General features: G+C 57.6%; 2 protein-coding genes across 2 annotated transcripts in view; both read right to left on the reverse strand.

Moving 5' to 3' along the window:
• Positions 1-20,502, reverse strand: LOC113995132. The gene is made up of 10 exons (XM_039389372.1): positions 16,603-20,502; positions 13,943-14,233; positions 10,244-11,861; positions 8,799-9,327; positions 4,340-8,065; positions 3,276-3,401; positions 2,905-3,058; positions 2,120-2,225; positions 341-522; positions 1-26 (listed from the first exon to the last, which is right to left on the reverse strand). Exons 1-10 carry the CDS (start codon positions 16,769-16,771, stop codon positions 1-3), a joined length of 6,927 nt encoding a protein of 2,308 aa, XP_039245306.1. The 5' UTR covers positions 16,772-20,502.
• Positions 16,930-20,537, reverse strand: part of LOC113994801 (protein TASOR-like) — a gene marked incomplete at its 5' end in the record, with an annotated part of 16,039 nt that continues 12,431 nt past the window's right edge. The window contains 2 exons of the mRNA XM_039389373.1: positions 16,930-16,954; positions 17,004-17,280. Coding sequence (XP_039245307.1) covers positions 16,930-16,954; positions 17,004-17,280 — 302 coding nt within the window. The remainder of the gene's footprint in view (positions 16,955-17,003; positions 17,281-20,537) is intronic.

The raw sequence follows: 20,537 nt of genomic DNA on the forward strand, positions 1-20,537 counted from the left end.
TCACCTGTGACATACACACCCTGTACCTGTGACATACACACCTGAACTGTGACATACACACCTCACCTGTGACATACACACCTTAACTGTGACATACACACCTCACCTGTGACATACACACCCTGTACCTGTGACATACACACCTCACCTGTGACATACACACCTCACCTGTGACATACACACCTTAACTGTGACCTACACACCCTACTTGTGACATACTCATCCCACACTCCCTTCCCTGTAAGCTCCCCATCCCTCACCCCAATTCCCTGTGAGCTCCCATCCCACATCCCCTCCCCGTGGTCTCCCCTCCCGCCCCTGTTCCCGGTGGGACACTCACGGGTCAGGAACACGCCCAGCCTGGCCCGGACGTGCTGGACCTGCAGCCCCAGGAGGCACCTCAGGAGCTGCTTCTCGGGGGCGCCGGGGGAGTCGCAGCCGTGGAAGGGCAGCACCTCCACCAGCCCCTCCTCCTGGCACCACTTCAGGAGCAGCTGCTTCCCGTGGGCATCGGGGGCCACCCTGCTGGCAGAGGGACAGGGAGAGGTGAGGGGCTGCCCCGCTGTCCCCCCTTCCCGGCCTGGGGGGGACCTGCCCTCCCATGTGGGGTTTTTACACTCAAAGTGTCACCACACGGGGCCAAAGTGACAAAGTGACTCCTTGCTCCAGGCAGCTCCCACTGGGTGTGTTGGTTTGTGCTGGTTTGAGCTGGTTTGTGTTGGTTTCTGTTGGTTTGTACTGGTTTGGGCTGGTTTGGGCTGGGAATGGGTTCATTTTTATCCCTGTGGTCTGGTTTGGGAGCTGTTGGGAAATCGGGGTTTGGCAGAGCCGAGGCCTTCCCTGCTCCCCCTTCCCCACCAGGTTTGGGGGGCACAGGGAGCTGGGAGGGGACACAAGCAGGGACAGCTGATCCCGAGGGACATTCCAGACCCTCTGGCATCACACTCAGGATCTAAAGCTGGGAGGAGAAGAAGGAAGGGGGGAATGTTTGGAATGACGCTGTTTGTTCCTGTGATGGAGCCTGAACACCTGCCTGGGATGGGAAGCAGGGAATGAAATCCTTGGTTTTGCTGCTGTGACAGCTTTGCTTTCCCTATTAAACTGTCTTTGTCCCAATCCATGAGTTTTCCTCACTTTCCCATGCTGGATAATCCCAGGGCCTTCAGCCTGGGATAAGGCCATGCTGGAGCAGGGACACTCCTGAAGGGATGCCGGAGCAAGTCCAGTGCTGCAGGAATTGTCACCCATGGATACAAGGCCAGGAAGGAACAGGGCCACCTCAAGGCAGCTGTGGCTGTGGGTCAGTCTATGCCACAGCAGAATAAATCCTTGGAGACACTGTGGCCCATGGATAAAGCTCCACTCGGAGCAGGCACACCCGGAGGGATGCAGCCCACAGGTAATTCCGAGCTGGAGGACGAGGGGAGTTCATCACAATGCTCCAAAGGGACCAGGGGTGGGAATTGTGGTGGCAATTCCTCCCCTGCACCGACTCCAGGCTCCTCATCCCTCCCCCAAATCCCACCTGGGATGGGACAGAGAAGAAACAGCAGAGGGATGTGGGGGAAGCCCGGGAAGGTGCTCTGAGCTCCTGGAGTGTGGAGCTGGGATGAGCTGGTGGGGAGGGAGCTCAGTTTGCTTTGGGAATGTGCAGCTCCTCCAAGGAAACCTGTGCCTCTCCTCAAGCCCTTCCAGGCTGTAACACTCCCTGAGAGAGGGAAGTGCCCTCATGGAGGTGCAGCAGGGTGCCTGGTCTGGGATCACATCCCAGACGACATTTCAGCCCAGCTGATCCTCTCCAGATCTCTGCTCCTCCACCTCCCAGAGGTGTTGGAATCCAACCCGCCCCATCCTCTCCAGATCCCAGTTCCTGCTGCTCCACCTCCCAGGGGTGTTGGAATCCAACCCGCCCCATCCTCTCCAGATCCCAGTTCCTGCTGCTCCACCTCCCAGGGGTGTTGGAATCCAACCCGCCCCATCCTCTCCAGATCCCAGTTCCTACTCCTCCACCTCCCAGAGGTGTTGGAACCCAACCCACCCAATCCTCTCCAGATCCCAGTTCCTGCTGCTCCACTTCCCAGGGGTGTTGGAACCCACCCTGCCCCGGCAGAGCCGTTACCTGAGGTCTCCTCGGAGCTTCTTGCTCTCCCAGTAGTGAAGGAGCCACTTCCACCTCCCGCTCCTGTTGAGCTTCTCCAGCACCTTCACCACCTCCTTCAGCCGGGCTGGGGGGACACCAGAGCAGCAGGGTGAGGTTGGAGTCTCTCCAGGGATGGAGACTCCCAACCTGGGTTGGGAAAACTGGGATTTTGTCTTGCTGGGTGGAGATTTTATTCCCACTAACACCTGAAATAAGTGCAACTTGTCCCTGTCACCTCTTGTCCCTTGGCTGTGCAGCCCCAGGAGCGCGGCTGAGTTTTCTCTGCCACTTCCCGTTTCTTTTGTCCTCCCTTTTCCATTAGATACTGGGAAGGAATTCCTGGCTGGGAGGGTGGGGAGGGGCTGGAATGGATTTCCCAGAGAAGCTGTGGCTGCCCCTGGATCCCTGGAAGTGTCCAAGGCCAGGTTGGAGAAACCAGGGATAGTGGAAGGTGTCCCTGCCCGTGGCTAAGATGCCCTTCCAGGTCCCTTCCAACCCAACCCATTCCATGATTCTCCAGGCTGAATGTCTTTGTACAACCCTCCACTGTACTCAGATGTTTTTGGGGACCCCTGACCTGGACCCGTTATCCAGGTGGGATCCAAATGTCCAACACAGGGCACGGATTTCCCCACTGCAAGGCGGAGCAGAGGACCGACGGAAAGTTTTGGGAATGTGACAGTAAACCAGTGGATGAGGTCAAAGGGAAGGGAAGGAAAGGGACACCACCATGCTTGTGTCCAGGTGAGAGGCCCAAGACTCACCCAGAGACATGGATTCCAACACGTGGTGGTCGGACACCAGGAAGCCCCCGGTGTGGAACAGCTCCTGGTACGTGTGACCCGTGACATCCTCGGGATTGTCCACCCCGGCAAACACCACGCCGGGACAGCGCTTCAGCTCCAGCAATCCCGGGATCTGCTCGGGGCACAGAGGCTGCCGTGAGACCCGGGGGAACCTTCTCTGCATCACCCCATCCCCACAGCCCGAGCCCAGAAAGCCGCGGATACGGCGATCCGACATTCCCGAGGAGAGAGGCCCGGCCTCGCTCCTCTGAGCTGGGGCTACTCCAGCCTTCCCAAGGGATTAAAGAGCAGGGCTGGGAGAAGGGAAGGGGGCAGGATGGAGGTCTTACGGTGTGGATGTGGGAGGAGATGTCCTCGTTGCGGATGATGACGAGCAGTTGGTCGCCGGCCCGGCGCCTCCCCCCGCTGAAGCTCCGCGGCTCCGTCCTCACCCAACCCTCCTTCCTCAGCAGGGCCTGCAACAGAAACCCTCCTCAGGCTGGCATGGGAACATCTCCGGGCACACACGGGAACACGGGGAGAGGGATGGGATGGGATGGGAAGGGATGGGATGGGATGGGATGGGATGGTGGCTGTCCTGGCACTGCGGGTGGGATGGGATGGTGGCTGTCCAAGCACTGCTGGGGCTCCACCCAGTGAAGAAACCACTGACCTTCATCCCTAAAAACCTTTTGGAAAACCACATGGAGCCTCTCACATGGATGGGGCCTCTTTGCTAATCCCCCCGTGGAATCCCCCTTCCCAGAATTCCCAGCCTGGGCTGCCTGAACTCCCACTCCCTGCTTTGGCCCGGGGGATGTTCAGCTGGCAGGATTAAGAAGGAATGGCCTCAAGCTGTGCCAGTGGAGGTTGAGGTTGGACATCAGGGAAAATTTTGTCACCAAAAAAGGTTGCCAGGCATTGGAAGGGGCTGCCCAGGGCAGGGGTGGAGCACCCATCCCCGGAGAGATTTAAAATCCCTGTGGATGTGGCACCTGGGGACATGGGGCAGTGCTGGGTTAATAGTTGGACTTGAAACTCAAAGAGAGTCATTTTAGGTGGGATATTGGGAAGGAATTCCTGGCTGAGAGGGTGGGGAGGGACTGGATTTCCCAGAGAAGCTGTGGCTGCCCCTGGATCCCTGGAAGTGTCCAAGGCCAGGCTGGAGCAACCTGGGATAGCGGGAGGTGCCCCTGCCCACGGCAGGGGTCTGGATGACCTTGAAGCTCTTTTCCAAGCCAATCCATTTCACAATTCCAGGATGACTCCACCTTAAGGGCGTTACCCACCCCCAATGACTCCTGGGCAGTGGCAGAGGCAGCTCCTGCCTACCCAAACTGCCCGTGCCAGGCCGTGCCACCTCTCCCTGCCCCTCAGTTCCCCCCATCCCTCTCCGGGGGGGGTCTCCTCTTACCTTCACCCTCTCGAAGAACGGCTCCTTGCCCGTCTCCACCAGGTAGAACATTCCCGGGTGCGTGGAGGCCTCGGAGGCCACGCGGCGCAGGTGGGAGCGCAGGGCCCCGCACAGCTCCCCGATCATGCCCTGGAAGGCCGCCGGCCTCCCGCGCCGGGACGGGCCCGGCCCCGCATCCCGGGGCTCTCCGTGCCCTCCGCCCTCCTTCCCGGCGTCCGCCCTGCTCAGCACCACCCTCGGCAACTCGGAATACTCGTCCAGGACGACGGTGACGTCCCCCGGAGAATCCAGCGGCCGGCCGTCCTGGCGGAGCTTCCCGAGGCGGAAGGGGGGTCGGGAGCGGGATGGGGATCTCCTCCTGGTGTCCCCGGGGGTGTCCTCGTCGTGCCAGCCCCTCTGCCGGTGGGATCTGCTCCGGCCCGGCCACGTGTGTGAGGGTGGGATGGTCACCTGCAAGGGGCTCCTGCCCCGTGCGGACGGCGGGGCCGGAGGGTCCCGCCGGGAAAAGTCTCTTGGGAAGATGCTCTCGGAGGTAGAAAAGGGCGGTTTCCTATTCCCAAGGACCTGGTTTAGCTTATAATGGAAACGGAGACACTCCATGTCCAGGGTGTTCTGGGTGAGCTCCTCGGAGCCCCTCCAGTCGCCCAGCAAGTTGTTCCGTAACAAATGGGACTCCCCCGGGCGGCGGCGCCGCCTCCTCGGAGTCTGGGAACTCCCAGGCCTCTCCCGGCGGTGCCGGGTGATCACGGAGCGCCGGGAATCCCTGGGGAGCCCCTGGCCCCAGTCGTCTCCCTGCCCCTCCACGGAGGAGTCGTTGCCGTTTGTCCTGGTGCCTGCGGCATCCACGGATCTCGCGCCGCGGGAAGCCCTGGCTGGAAGTGGGGGGCGTGGGTTCCTCCCAAAGTATTCCTGCTCGGAGTCGCTGGATGAAAGGTCCAATGGATCTTGAAAGGCCACGGCCCTGCGTGTGTCCCTGCTGAGGAGCTGCTGTGCCCTCGGGAACGTGTCCAAAGCGTCCTCAGCGTCGCTGAACTCCAGCCTTTCTCCAGAGGGGTCCCTGTGCTCGCGGAACGGCAACGCAGGGATGGGGGAAGTGAGGATTTCCCCCTCCTCCACCTCTGCGCTGGCACGGTGTGGATCAGGGAATGCCTCGGGTCCCATGTCCCTGCTGGCACGGTATGGATCAGGGAATGCCTCGGATTCCTCATCCCCGGGATCAGGGAATTCCTCGGATCCGCTGTCCTCCCACGCAGAGTGGGGCTCGTGCCACGGATCGAGCAAATCCCCCTCTGGAGAAGATGGAGCACTGGAAAAGAGGATGCTTCTTCCTTCTTCCCAGTCCTCAGGTGGGATGGGCTCCTCCCTTTGGCTCCCGGGGCTGGCACAGGGGGAGCAGGACCACGAGGCATCGTCCGGAGCCGAATCCGTGCCGGGAGGGACCATCCCGGGATACACATCCAGGACTGAGCCCGGCTCGGTGCCGTGGAGACCATCCTGGAGACTGTGTGGAGGAGGAGGAGACCTGGATCTTGGCTCCCTTGGAAGCACATCCACAGGGGAGCCCCGTGCCCGCCCCGCGGGGCGCGGAGCCGGGTATCTTATCACCCCTCCGGAACATCTGGGATTTACGGAGCCCTCCAGGCTCCGGGCACCCACACTCCCCTCTGGAGCACCTCCTTCCTCCCAGGAATTCCAGGGCTGGCCCAGGGCTGGCTCCCACGGGCTCTGCTCCGAGCTGGGGGGTTCTGTGTCTTCCTGATAAGCAGGAGAAGCAGGAGCTGAGTATCCAGGGCTGGATGGGGAGGGGCTGTGTGGGAAGCTCCGTCGCTGCCCGGGGAGCTCCTCCAGGGCTGACATCCCTTCCCTCTCCAAGGAGGAGGGCTCTGACTCCAGGGGGGGATGGAGAGGCATCTCTGGCTCCTGTGGAGTGTCACCCCCCATCTCCATGTCTGTTCTGTCGCTCCTGGGGGAATTCTCTGCACCAGGACACACATCCTCACCCTCCCCAGCCCCGGGATCACCTCCCGCGGCTCTGTAGTCCAAGGGGAAGTCCTGGCCACCACCTGCTCCCATGGGATCATCCGGCATTCCTGTGCCGTTGGAACAAGGGCTGCCAGGCTCTTCCCCCAAAACCTCGCTCCTTTCCTGGTTTGGCTCCCCAGGATCAGCACCGACATCATCTCCCTGTTCCCGGGAAAAGCAGCTGCTCCTGCCCAGGTCGCGCCGTGACGGCGACGGGAAGCCTGCCGTGGTCTCCTGGTCCTCTGGAGCAGCTCTGGGATCGATGGATCCATCAGGAGACATCAGGTAGGCAGAGTTGGAGTGAGGGGACAAGGGCAGTGCCAGTCCCTGGCTGTGTGGGGACTCCAGGCCATCCCTGTTCCCGGTAGCGGGCACGTGACCCCTGTCCTTCTGCTCCAAGTCATCCCCGAGTGTCTCTCCAGCAGCTCCAGAGCTGCCTGTAACACTGTCTGGCTGTGCTCCATAGAAAAGGCCGGGATCAGGTGGGAATGTCTCTCCACTGTCACGGGGCGACCCCACATCCGAAGATTCCCACCTTTCTTCAGTGGGCATGTGATCCCTGTCTTTCTGCTCCAAGTCATTCCCAAGCGTCTCTCCAGCAGCTCCACAGACTGGCTGTGCCTCATGGAAAAGGCCTGGATCAGGTGGGAATGTCGCTCCACTGTCACGGGGTGACCTCACATCTGAAGATTCCCACCTTTCTTCAGCGGTCACATGATTCCTGTCTTTCTGCTCCAAGTCATTCCCGAGTGTCTCTCCAGCAGGTTCTGGGCTGCCTGTAACACTGTCTGGCTGTGCCCCATGGAAAAGGCCTGGATCAGGCGGGATCATCTCCCCACTGTCCCGGGGTGACCCCACATGGGCTGGACTGGCCACACCAACACCACCTGTCTCCGAACACGGAGTGGCCGGAGCATCCCAGGGCTCCGGGGGTTCATCCACGCTCGGTGCCCTCTCCCCAGGAAGCCCTGGAGAGTCAATCCCGCTCCAACTCCCAGTCCAAGTCCCGTCAGACATCATCAGTGTGGAGCTGCCCAAGCAGGGCGATGCCAAGGAGGAGGGGCTGGGCACAGAGTCCTCTCCGGGAGCACCGAAGTCCTCTGGAAGTGGGGAACTCCCTGTTTTCTGGTCGCTGTGCTCGCTCTCCATCTCGGTGTCACTGCTCTCGGACAACACCAAATCCACAGACCCCAGGACTTCCTCAAAGTCCTCTTCGTTCTCCTCCTTGTCCTCCTCCAACTCTCCCTCCTCTTTCTCCAGGTGTCCGAAGGGGTCTTGTGATTCCAGCCCTTCCTTGCTGGCTCCGGCAAGATTTGCACTCCGGGGACTCGCTTCCAAGGGCACGGAATCGCGGGCACGTCGTGGATGGCTCGCACTTCCAGGACTCGCTTCCAAGGGCATGGAATCCCATGGATCACTGGTGGCCCGGCTGCTGTCCCTGCTGTCCTCAACCTCCGTGCCGTGTCCGGCATCTCCCGCGCTCTCCGAATCCCTGGGAGAACCACGCCCTGCTCCTGCCTCCCGCTCCCTCTCCTGCTGCTCCCCATCTCTTGGAATTCCACCCTGGCTGTCTGTGCACGGAGCTGCACTGGAATTGGGGGCCAGGCTGCGGGAGTTTTCCATGCCTGGCACGGCCGGGCGCTCGCTGGCACGTCCCGGCTCCTCGGAAGGGCTGGGGGTGATCGCAGCATCCGGCGGCTCCTCCTGGAATGACACAATCCAGAGGTTATTATTCCTCACGGGAGGCAAACACAGGGGCTGAGATGCCCCTGCAGGAGGAGCAAAAATAAACAACCAACCAACCAAAAAACCCCGGGATTTTTCCTGTGGGAGCTGCTCCTTTGTTCGGAGCAGAAGTTTTAAATTAAAGATTTTAGGCCCGGAATTCAGGCTTGAAAAATGCCCCTGGTTTGTGTTTATCCACTCCTGACCCTCTGCAGGCTGGAGGAACGGCAAAAATTGGATTGAAAAGCTCTCTCCAGAATGGAATATTAATGGATCTCCCCACAGGGATGAGGGGGACGCTGCAAAGGATTCCCTGCCTGGGAATGGGACGGGATGTTTGTGGTTCCTCTCTTCCCTCAGGCTCACACCTTGCCTGAGCTCACACTCCAACCAGGAACAGGCATTCAGTTCTTTGGGATTCTTGGAGAGCATCCATATAAAGGCCCTGCTCCCCTGGATAGGGATAGGCAGCTCATGCCAGAGGCTGGGAATGCCAACTCAATCCAAGAGGAACACCCACAGCTGGACTGTGGCCTGAAAGCTTCTTTTATGGGTGGCTCCAAGCGTGTCCCGAATAAATCCTGGAGGATATTTGGGACACGCATTCCCTGCCTCCAGGAGAGCCCCAAAGCAGGACATCCATCCCACTCCTCTGGGAGCGGGAGCAGGAATGTGCCTCGCTGAGCTGTGTCCTCCCCGACCCCACACTCACCGCGGTGACACTCGAGACGTCCTCGGAGATTCCTGGCTGCCCCTCTCCCTCATCCAGGCTCTCCTCGGCGCTGGGAACGCCCTCGGGAACGCTCTCCGGACAGCTGGTGGAGGAAGGCTCCTCCTCCTCGCCGGGCAGCTCCCCGGAGGAGGAGGACACCGTGCTGTCCACACCTCCGGCAGCGCCGTTGGCGTAGCTCCGCAACCGCAAGTGCGGCCGGCCCTTCTCCCGGCGGGAAGACCCTTTTCTGGGAGTGCCGGGATCCACGGAGCTGCTGGGAGTCTGGTCGGGGTCGGACCTGGAGTCGGCCGGGCACGTCTTGCGGCCGCGGGGCTCGAGGTCGTCGTCGCTGAGGTCCCAGAAGCAGTTGGAGCTGTTGAGCAGGACGTACTTCTTGGGGTCGCGGTGCTCCACCACCTTCCGCGAGCTGTTGAGCTGCGCCGAGGGCCTCCTGTAGAACAGGGCCACCCACGTGTGCAGGATCAGCTTCATGTCCTCCACGGTCTCGGGGAGGCTGCAGTCCCAGGGCCTGGGAAAAGGGAAAACACACGCTTGGAATGTCTCCGTCGTGGGCTCGGCGCCGAGGGAGCCGGGGATCGCCGGCTACGGATCGGCTGAGGGTGTTTCCAGCTTTTTTTTTTTAAAAGGAAATGAAAGTAAAAGTAGAGGATCCCAAGGGTTGGTTGGAGGACTTGGGGTGGTGGCTTTGGGGGCCAATTCTGGCTGCAGAGCCACGGGAATCATGGAATGGTTTGGGTTGGGAGGGACCTCTCAGCGTAATCTTGTCCAATCCCCCTGGACCAGGTTGCTCCAAGCCCAGCCTGGCCTGGGACACTTCCAGGGATCCAGGGGCAGCCACAGATGCTCTGGGAAATCCATTCCAGCCCCTCACCACCCTCCTAGCCTCCTTCCCAATATCCCACCTAACCCTGCCCTCTGGCACTGGGAAGCCATTCCCTGTGTCCTGTCCCTCCAGGCCTTGTCTCCAGTCCCTCTCCAGCTCTCCTGGAGCCCCTTTAGGCCCTGGAAGGGGCTCTCAGCTCTCCCTGGAGCCTTCTCTTCTCCAAGATCAACATTCCCAGCTCTCCCAGCCTGGCTCCAGAGCAGAGGGATCCAGCCCTGGGAGCAGATCCATGGCTTCCTCTGGATTTGCTCCAGCAGCTCCATGTCCTCCTGCTGTTCCCCAGGGCTGGATTCCAGGCAGAGGGGCAGAATCCCCCCTCCCCTGGCTGTGGGATCAGCCCAGAACACAGGTGGATTTCTGAGCTGGTCACATCCAACTTGTCACCCCCCACCCCCCTCCCAAATCCCTCCTTTTCTCCAGGGAAAACCCACCCAACCGAGCAGGGGGAGTAAAACCCATTCCCGCACCGAGCAAAAACAAAAAACCAAAGAGCAACTCCAACCCCTTCCCCAAGGCTTTTCCAGACCCCGGGCCGACTCACCCGTGCAGGGCGCGGATGACGGATCTCTCCAGGATGTTGTTGGTGTAGCGGGTGTCCAGGTTGTGGGCGTAGTGCCCGTCCCACTGGAGCGTCACCTTCAGGGACTTGCCCCGCGCCCTCACCGTGTGGCACTTGGCGAAGTCCTCCTTGTCCCTGGCTGAGCCCGTCCTGCTCCTCGTGCCCTCGGGGACCCAGGGCGGGCGGGACCCGCCGGGCTGGCGCCGGAACGGCAGCACCTTCCCCACCAGCGGGCCCGCCCGGGCTCTCCCGGTGCCGTTTTGGGCGGGGGCCGCTCCGGAGGTGGGCGTTCCTGGGGGATTCGTTCCCGGGGGACTCGTTCCTGGGGGATTGGTGCCTCTCCTGCGCAGCTCCGGCGGGCCCACCATGGCGTAGGAGTGCTCCAGGGCCACGGCGCAGTGCTGCCTCTCCCCGGCCCATCCCGGCCTCACGCCGCTCTGGCTGGGAATTCCGGAGGTTCTCTCCCTGGGAGCGGCGGTGGCGGCGGTGGAGCCGTTGAATCCCGGTTTTCCTGCGTTGGATCCCGGTTTTCCCGCGGCGGGAAGGGCCTGGTTGGGTGCCGCCCTCCCGGTGGAGGCGGTTCGTCTTCCAGGCCGCTGGTGCTTGGGGTCGGGAGCGGGAGCAGCACGCGGGGATCTGAGCTGGGGACGGCCCTGCTGCTCCTGGGGGGAGGCACTGGGAGGGCTCAGGGACACCGGGATCGCCTCAGGGATCACCTCAGCGTCCTCGGCGTCCTGGGGGGAGTCGCCGGAAGGGTTGGAGGACGCGGGGATCACCTCAGTGCTGTGGGACACCGGGATCACCTCGGAGTCCTGGGGGGAGTCGCTGGAAGGGCTCTGGGACACCAGGATCACCTCAGTGTCTGGGGGGGAGTAACTGGAAGAGCTGTGGGACACAGGGATCACCCCAGTGCTGTGGGATGCAGGGATCACCTCGGTGCTGTGGGACACAGGGATCACCCCAGTGCTGTGGGATGCAGGGATCACCTCGGTGCTGTGGGACACAGGGATCACCCCAGTACTGTGGGATGCAGGGATCACCTCGGTGCTGTGGGACACAAGAATCACCCCAGTGCTGTGGGACACAGGGATCACCCCGGTGCGGTGGGACACAGTGAATACCTCAGTTCTGTGGGACACGGGGATCACCCCAGAGTTGTGGGACACAGTGAATACCTCAGTTCTGTGGGACACGGGGATCACCCCACAGTTGTGGGACACAGGGGTCACCTCAGTTCTGTGGGACACGGGGGTCACCCCAGTTCTGTGGGACACAGGGACCATCCCAGAGCTGTAGGACACCGAGATCCCCTCATCGTCCTGGGAGGAGTCGCTGGAAGGGCTGTAGGGCACAGGGATCACCTCAGCACTGGAGGGCACAGGGACCACCTCGGTGCTGGGGGACACAGGGGTCCCCTCCGTGTCCTGGGGGATGTAGAGGGACACGCAGGAGCCCAGGGCCAGGTCAGCCAGCAGGTTCAGCCCGTGAGAGTCGCACTCGTTCCCGAGCTCAGCCGGATAAAACTCGTTCCCTTGGCTCTGCTCTCCGTGGGACTGGGGAGAGACTTGGGCTGGGAGGTCGGGGAGTGGCTCCTGCAACTCTGTGTGAGGAAAGAGAAGTTAAGGGGTGAATAAACATCAAATAAATCATAGAATCACAGAATCAGTCAGGTTAGAAGGGACCTCCGAGCTCATCCAGCCCAACCCTTGATCCAACCCCGCCGTGGTTCCCAGTCCATGGCACTGATGCCACATCCAGTCTGTCCTTAAACACCTCCAGGGATGGAGAATCCCCCACTTCCCTGGGCAGCCCATTCCAAAGGCTGAGCACCCTCTCTGCAAAGAAATTCTTCCTGATATCCAACCTAAACCTCCCCTGGCACAGCTTGAGGCGGAGCCCTCTTGTCCTACTGCTGGTTCCCTGGAGCAGAGCCCGACCCCCCCCGGCTCCCCCCTCCTGGCAGGGAGTTGCAGAGAGTGAGGAGGTCTCCCCTGAGCCTCCTCCTCTCCAGGCTGAGCCCCCCCAGCTCCCTCAGCCTCTCCTCCCAGCACTTGGGCTCCAGTCCCTTCCCCAGCCTCGCTGCTCTTCTCTGCCCCTGCTCCAGCCCCTCCAGGGCCTTCCTGAGCTCAGGGCCCAGAGCTGGACACAGCACTCCAGGGGTGGCCTCCCCAGCGCCCAGCCCAGGGGCACAAGCCCTGCCCTGCTCCTGCTGCCACACTCTTCCTCAGCCAGCCCAGCAGCCCTTGGCCCTCTTGCCCCCCTGGGCACACTCGGGCTCCTCTTCAGCTCCCTGCCCAGCCCAACTCCCAGCTCCCTTCCTGCCTGGCTGCTCTCCAGCCCCTCTGGCCCAGCCTGCAGCTGCAGGGGCTTCTTGTGGCCAAAGGGCAGGACCCGGCCCTTGGCCTTGGGCAACCTCAGCCCCTTGCAATCAGCCCCTGGATCCAGCCTGGCAGGAAAAAGGGGTCTTTCCAACAAGAATTTCTTTGCAGAGAGGGTGCTCAGCCATTGGAATGGGCTGCCCAGGGAAGTGGGGGATTCTCCATCCCTGGAGGTGTTTAAGGACAGACTGGATGTGGCATCAGTGCCATGGGCTGGGAACCACGGCGGGGTTGGATCAAGGGTTGGGCTGGATGATCTCAGAGGTCCCTTCCAACCCAGCTGATTCTGGGATTCTGTGATTCTATGAACATGAATTTCTCACACTTAAAACATCTCCATGGGCATGGAGGTCGTGGCTACTGGGAAATGACCCAGAGCTGGGAATCTGGATCCCAGTGACTTCAGGAAAGAAATAAAAGGCCTGGCACCCACAGGGAACAAAAATCTCCCTCAGCCACTTAAATACAACCCGAGATGTTTTAGGTTTCCTTCATCACTCTGATTTTGCCTAAAGTTTTTCTTGTGGTTGGAGCATTTGCAACAAATAGACTCCATTCACGAGATAAACTCCGTGTGATTCATCCAATCATTCAGTTATTAAAAAAACCCCTCTAAAGCAGAGAAAATGTGTATGATTTGTTCATAACACAGCCCTGAGCACACACACAGAGAAACCTGGGGGTTCCCAAAGGCAGCCAGAGCACGGAAATGGGAGTTCATTTAGTTTTTGGTGTCAAAAATGCCCCCTCACTGCAGCTCCAGGCCCGAGGTCGTAAAACCAGTGTGGGGCCATTAAAGGAGGGATTAAAAACCAGCACAAAAATCTCCCTTCCGGTAAAACCTCATTAAACCAGAGCTGTCCTAAAAGTTCCTAAATCACCTGGAATTTCCTGGAGGGTGAGACACGGGAATGGAGCATTTTCTTCCCGCTGAACGCTCTGATGTGGCATTTTTGGCACATCCTGGGATTCAGCAGGACCCACCCAACACATTCCTGCTGGAAGGATCCCAGATCCGCTCTGGGAACCCCACGAGGGCAGGGCTGGATCATGGAACCATGGGACACACTCCACAATCCCACCTTACTCCAAGCCCAGTCCAACCCGGCCTTGGAGACTTCCAGGGATCCAGGGGCAACCACGGCTCCTCTGGGCGCCCTGCGCCAGCACCACCGGGAATTCCTTCCCAATATCCCAATATTTAGCCTCTTCCAGTTAAAATCCTTATCCCCTTGTCCTCTCCCTGCCACCACCTCAGCCTTTTGAGGGAACGATTTCCCAAGGGAAACCACGGAACTCTCACCGCTTCCCGCTCGGCCGTCGTCGCCTTGAGCTTGGGACGGGTCGCGCTCCGGACTTTCCTGCTCCTTGTTTTTCACCGGAGTCGGGGCTCTCTCGGCACGAGGCACCTCCACGGGAATGGGAATGGGGTCGGGAACAGGACTGGGGGTGTCTGGGCTCTCCGCAGTCCTCGCTCTCTTTGCTGCTGGATCGGGAGCGTCGGGAGAATTGGGAATGTCGGGAGCGTCGTTTCCCTTCTCCGCGGGCTTCTCCGGGGATTTGCGGACGATTTTGGCGGACAGGACCTCGGCACCTGGGACAGGGGGGAGAGGGAGGACAAGCCTCGAGGGTTGGAACGTGTTAAAAAGGCAGATTATGAAGGAATCAGGGATAAAGTTCAGCCTGGGAAGGGGGGAGGTGTCTGTAAGATCTGTTTGACTTCTCATTATCCTGCTCGGATTTAATAACGGGAATAAATCCAGGGCTTGTGTCCCTGGCACCTGGAAGCAAAGGAAGGGAACAACATCCACTCTCAGGCATTTCACTGACATTCCCTGGATTCCCTCTTTTTTTCCTTCAGTTCTCCTTCCCAGGAGAACAAAAGACTGAGGAAACATTTCCACAGATTTGTTTGGATGCTGCCAGGAGCTCTGGCACCTTGGGAAGGGGGAGATGTTTGTAGGATTTGTTTGACTTCCCATTATCCTGCTCTGATTAACTAATACATGGTCAGACATAAACAATAAATAAATAATAATTTGGTAATACATTCACTGCCATGACCTGATGATGCCCCTGTCACCTGGAAGCAAAGGAAGGGAACAACACCCACTCTCAGGCATTTCACTGACATTCCCTGAGTTCCCTCTTTTTTTCCTTCAGTTCTCCTTCCCAGGAGAACCAGAGGCTGTGGAAAAACCACCACACATTTGTCTGGATGCTGCCAGGAGGTCTCTGCCTGCTCTGGGCACCTTGGGGGATGGCAAAGACTAAAGAGGAATCAGGAATAAAATCAAGCCTGGGAAGGGGGAAGGTGTTTGTATAATTTGTTTGACTTCTCATCATCCTGCTCTGATCTATTAATATATGGTCAAAAATAAATAATAAATAAGTAAATAATCATTTGGTAATAAATAAATGGTAATAAATAAACAATAAATAAATAACAATTTGGTAATAAATTCACTGCCATGACCTGATGATGTCCCTGTCACCTGGAAGCAAAGGGAACAACACCCACTCTCAGGCATTTCACTGACATTCCCTGGGTTTCCTCATTTTTCCTTCAGTTCTCCTTCCCAGGAGAACCAGAGGCTGTGGAAAAACCACCCCAGATTTGTTTGGATGCTGCCAGGAGCTCTGGGCACCTTGGGGGATGGCAAAGACTAAAGAGGAATCAGGAATAAAGTTCAGCCTGGGAAGGGGGAAGGTGTTTGTATGATTTGTTTCACTTCTCATCATCCTGCTCTGATCTATTAATATATGGTCAAAAATAAATAATAAATAAGTAAATAATCATTTGGTAATAAATAAATGGTAATAAATAAACAATAAATAAATAACAATTTGGTAATAAATTCACTGCCATGACCTGATGATGCCCCTGTCACCTGGAAGCAAAGGAAGGGAACAACACCCACTCTCAGGCATTTCACTGACATTCCCTGAGTTCCCTCTTTTTTTCCTTCAGTTCTCCTTCCCAGGAGAACCAGAGGCTGTGGAAAAACCACCACACATTTGTCTGCATGCTGCCAGGAGCTCTGGGTACCTTGGGGGATGGCAAAGACTAAAGAGGAATCAGGAATAAAATCAAGCCTGGGAAGGGGGAAGGTGTTTGTATGATTTGTTTCACTTCTCATCATCCTGCTCTGATCTATTAATATATGGTCATAAATAAATAATAAATAATCATTTGGTAATAAATAAATGGTCAGACATAAACAATAAATAAATAATCATTTGGTAATACATTCACTGCCATGACCTGATGATGCCCCTGTCACCTGGAAGCAAAGGAAGGGAACAACATCCACTCTCAGGCATTTCACTGACATTCCCTGAGTTCCCTCTTTTTTTCCTTCACTTCTCCTTCCCAGGAGAACAAGAGGCTGTGGAAAAACCACCCCAGATTTGTTTGGATGCTGCCAGGAGCTCTGGGTACCTTGGGGGATGGCAAAGACTAAAGAGGAATCAGGAATAAAATCAAGCCTGGGAAGGGGAGAGGTGTTTGTATGATTTGTTTCACTTCTCATCATCCTGCTCTGATCTATTAATATATGGTCAAAAATAAATAATAAATCAATAATCATTTGGTAATAAATAAATGGTAATAAATAAACAATAAATAAATAATCACTTGGTAATACATTCACTGCCATGACCTGATGATGTCCCTGTCACCTGGAAGCAAAGGAAGGGAACAACACCCACTCTCAGGCACCTTCACTGACATTCCCTGGGTTCCCTCCGTTTTTCCTTCAGTTCTCCTTCCCAGGAGAACCAGAGGCTGTGGAAAAACCACCCCAGATTTGTTTGGATGCTGCCAGGAGCTCTGGGCCCCTTGGGATGACTCCAAGTGCACTCCAAGTATCCCACCTGGACGAAGTCAGCCCTTGGGATGACTCCAAGCGACCCCCGACTATCCCACCTGGATGAAGTCAGCCCTGTCTATCCAGCCCTTACCTCTTTTCCTCCCGTGTGGAAGCTGCAGGTTGGCCAACTTAAGCAAGGACCCCTTGGAATTCCCTGTGGATCCCGGCCTTTTGGGAGAGGGAGCGGCGCTGGATTTCCTCCTGGCGCTCCGGCCATCGTCTCCCGCGGCAGCCTCCGCCGAGCCCCTCTTCCTGCTCATGAGGAGCCGGGTGGATTTCCTCCTTCCCTGCTCCCCCCAGGGATCGCTGGGATCTCCCTCGGGCTCTGCCCCGCCCTGGGAATTGGGGGATTCCCTCCTGGGAGCGGCAGGCGGGGCAGGAGCAGCAGCAGCGCCGAGCAGGGACTGCCCGTCCCCCTTCAAGCAGCCGGTGGCCGCCGACAGCTTCAGGGTGTAGTTCTTGGGGTTGAGGAGGTAGTGCCGCAGCTGGCACAGGGACTTCTCCGGGAATCTCTGGAAGGGGTTGGATCCCTCCTCTGCGGGGGGAAGGCTCAGGTGGTCGCCGCCCTCGGGCTCCGGGTCCTGCCCCAGCTTCGCGTATTCCTGGAAGTGCTGCTTGATCCGCGTGCTGGCGCTGACCGAGTCATTCCAGGGGCAGCTCCCGGCTTTCCGCAGGGCGTAGCGGAGCCCCGGCAGGAGGGAGGCCACTTTCCAGGGGATGTCCCTCTTGTCGCCGTACTTCCTGATGGCCCTCGGAGCGCGTTTTTCCGCTGCGAAAGGGGGGGGGGGAAAGTTAAAAAGGGTTGAATTTTACCCCCCCCCCCAAATCACCTCCCTCGAGCACGAGAAGCTCCAGAACCCCCGGCTGGGAGATGTCCCGGTTTTGGGGGATGTTTGGGACTGCTGAGGGTGAGAAAGAGCTGCGAGTGGGAGTCAAAAAGAGTGAATTAAGGTGAATTAAACCGAGGTGGAAAGGCTGGTGTTGTATCAGCCAGCCCCGTCCTGCAGGAAATTCCAGGGGGAGATGGCTCACAGAGTGGTCCAAGACCCTTCGCTCCACAAATTCCCATTAAATCCAGCATTTCAGAGCTCTAAAATACGTGGAATCTGTGGTGGGTTTTTTTTTCCTTTTAAACTCGTTTAAATGTAGGGAGCAGCACCATTTACAGCTCGCTGGGGTTGTGTCCCTGCTCACACCCAACTTCCAGCAGCTCCAGCTCCGGGATGAGGGACACAAACACCCCCCCCCCGGGGGCAGGAATAAAGAACGGGGGGATTTCCCAAAGCTGATCCTGCCGAAAACCCGTCGGGAAAACTTCCCAGCCCCACCATTCCCAAGCCTCCCTGGCCATCCCAACGCCAGCCTCGCAGATTTTCCCTGCTGGGATCGCAGCCCCTTCCCAACAGCAGCTCCATGACCTGCTCCAGGACTCCCCCCCACACCCCAAATCTCCCAAGTTTCCTTCCCGGTTCCATCGCGGTGCAGCCCCAGATTCCATCAACACCTCGTTCCCGGGGCTGGAAACGCGGGAAGAGCCCGAGCTGCCGAAGGAAGCCCTGGGATTTATACCTTCAGTCTCCCCGTGCTCCCGTCCCGCTCTTCCTCACGGATCCGTGTCTCCCGGCGCCCTTCCACGTGGCCGCTGACCCCTCCTTCGTACCCTTTGTTATCCCAACGGCTGGAATTTCACAGTCTCAGGGGTCCCACCCACCCCCCGCAGCTCGATCTGCATCTCAAAACCCTGCCTCGAGCCAGCCGGAGATCCCAAAAAAAAAACATTCCCGCCCCCCGGAGTGGAGCTCCCCGGCGGCTCCAGGGCGGCTGCCCTCGCACGTGTCTCCATGGAATTCGGCTCCCGCCGTCCCAAAATTCCCGGAGAGCCCGCGGGACGTGGTCAGTGGAGCTCCCTTTCCGCACAAACCAGGCTCATCCAGCTTTTCCCTCTGCTGGTGCTTCGCACCCCCGGGCTCGGCCCAGCTTCCCATCGTGATCCCGCTGCTTTTCCCCGGCAATCCCAGTGCCCTTCCCTGTCGCCTCTTCCCTCCCAGGTGGGTGATTTTCCCCGATCCTTGTTTTTGGCAGGCCCGGGCATCCCTGGGAGCCACTTTCCCGGCTGCCTGGCTCCACCTCCGGCTTGGGAATGCCTTCCCAACATTCCTCCTGACACCCGTCGGGACGGGGAGGGAACGGATTCCCAGCAGAGAGGCTGCTTGGTTGGAAATGGGAAACCTTATTATCCTGGGAAAACGGGCTTTTAATCCCAGGGAATGGGAAACATTATTGCCCAGGAGAAAAGGGTTTTTAATCCCAGGAAATGGGAAACATAAATAGCCAAGGAAAATGGGGTTTTAATCTTAAGGAATGGAAAACTTTATTACCCAAGGAAAAGAGGTTTTAATCCCAGGGAAGGGGAATCATTTTTGCCCAAGGAAAAAGGGTTTTAATCCCAGGGAAGGGAAAACATTTTTGCCCAAGGAAAAAGGGTTTTAATCCCAGGGAATGGGAATCATTTTTGCCCAAGGAAAAAGGGTTTTTAAGCCCAGGGAACGGGAAACATTGGGGTTTCCCAAATGGGAAAAAATGAGGTTCTCCCAAAAAAATGGGGGTTTAATCCTGAGGAATGGGAAACCTTATTACCCAAGGAAAGAGGGTTTTTAATCCCAGGGAATGGGAAACATTTTTACCCAAGGGAAAAGGGTTTTTAATCCCAGGGAATGGGAAGCATTATTGCCCAAGGAAAAAGGGGTTTTCAATCCCAGAGAAAAGAGGTCTTGGAGCCAGGGGATGGCCAGGACTGGCTCCCAGGACAACACAGGCAGGAATCCTGCTGGCACCGGAGGGAAAACATCTGGAAACCGTCAAGGTCCAGACCAGGACACGTAATATGTGGGAAATATGTGGAAAATCCGTGTTCATTCCACGTTCTCCTTTTCCCCAGCTCTTTGCTTTGCTGCCCTCAGGCTCCACATCCTCTTCAGCAGCTCCAAACCTTCCCAGCAACGAGCTCCTTGTGCTTCCTGGGATGTTCCTTGTGCCCTTCCCTGTCTCCATCCCCTTCTCTCCCACAAGGGAAATCCCTCCTTGGCCTGTTCTCCTCACACTCAGCCTTTTCCAGGGAGAAATCCCTCTGCTCCAGAGGTTGTTGGGCAGGATCTCAATCTCTGGGTGCTCAGGGCACTGAATTTGGGGCATCAAAGACCCCCTGAGATGCCAAAGTACCACCTTGGCTTCACCCAACTTCCAAACCCACCTTGTATCCCAATCCTGAAGGAAGATTGTCCCTGGAAGTTATAAAAACTCTGCTCCCTCTTTGAAGCCACTCCCCTTGTCCTATCACCACAAAAATCCCTTTCCATCCTTTTTTTCAGGCTCCCTGTGTTTATTCTCCAGGAAAATCAGCACATTTTGGGGCCCTCCCCTGTCTCCATTCCCTTCTCTCCCACAAGGGAAATCCCTCCTTGGCCTGTTCTCCTCACACTCAGCCTTTTCCAGGGAGAAATCCCTCTGCTCCAGAGGGGGTTCCCTGCCTGTTGGGCACCTCTGGGTGCTCAGGGCACTGAATTTGGGGCATCAAAGACCCCCTGAGATGCCAAAGTACCACCTTGGCTTCACCCAACTTCCAAACCCACCTTGTATCCCAATCCTGAAGGAAGAACTTTGTCCCTGGAAGTTATAAAAACTCTGCTCCCTTTCAGTTTGAAGCCACTCCCCCTTGTCCTATCACCAAAAAAATCCCTTTCCATCCTTTTTTTTCAGGCTCCCTGTGTTTATTCTGCCTCCCCTGAGCACAGCTGAGGGATTTAAGCCAGGCTCTGCAGGACCAGGCTCCCCTCAGCCACCTCAGGGAGTGGGGGCTGCTGAAAACTGGCTGAAAATTAATTATTTATCCATGTTTCTCACCATTTATCATCATTTATCACTGTTTATTACCATTTCTCACCATTTTTCACCATTTCTCACCATTTATCAATATTTATCCCCATTTATCAATATTTCTCACCATTTATCACTATTTATCCCCATTTA

The sequence above is a fragment of the Pipra filicauda genome, unplaced genomic scaffold (assembly GCF_003945595.2).
Source record: "Pipra filicauda isolate LSUMZ 115617 unplaced genomic scaffold, ASM394559v2 scaffold722_size180822_pilon, whole genome shotgun sequence".
NCBI lineage: Eukaryota > Metazoa > Chordata > Aves > Passeriformes > Pipridae > Pipra > Pipra filicauda.

Coding starts and splice junctions, on each gene's coding strand:
- LOC113995132 (XM_039389372.1), bottom strand. CDS start 16,771: ATGAGCAGGAAGAGGGGCTCGGCGGAGGCTGCCGCGGGAGACGATGGC. Junction 3,059..3,275: donor TCTCCTCCCACATCCACACC/GTAAGACCTCCA, acceptor TGCCCCGAGCAG/ATCCCGGGATTGCTGGAGCT. Junction 27..340: donor GCTGGGCGTGTTCCTGACCC/GTGAGTGTCCCA, acceptor TGTATGTCACAG/GTACAGGGTGTGTATGTCAC.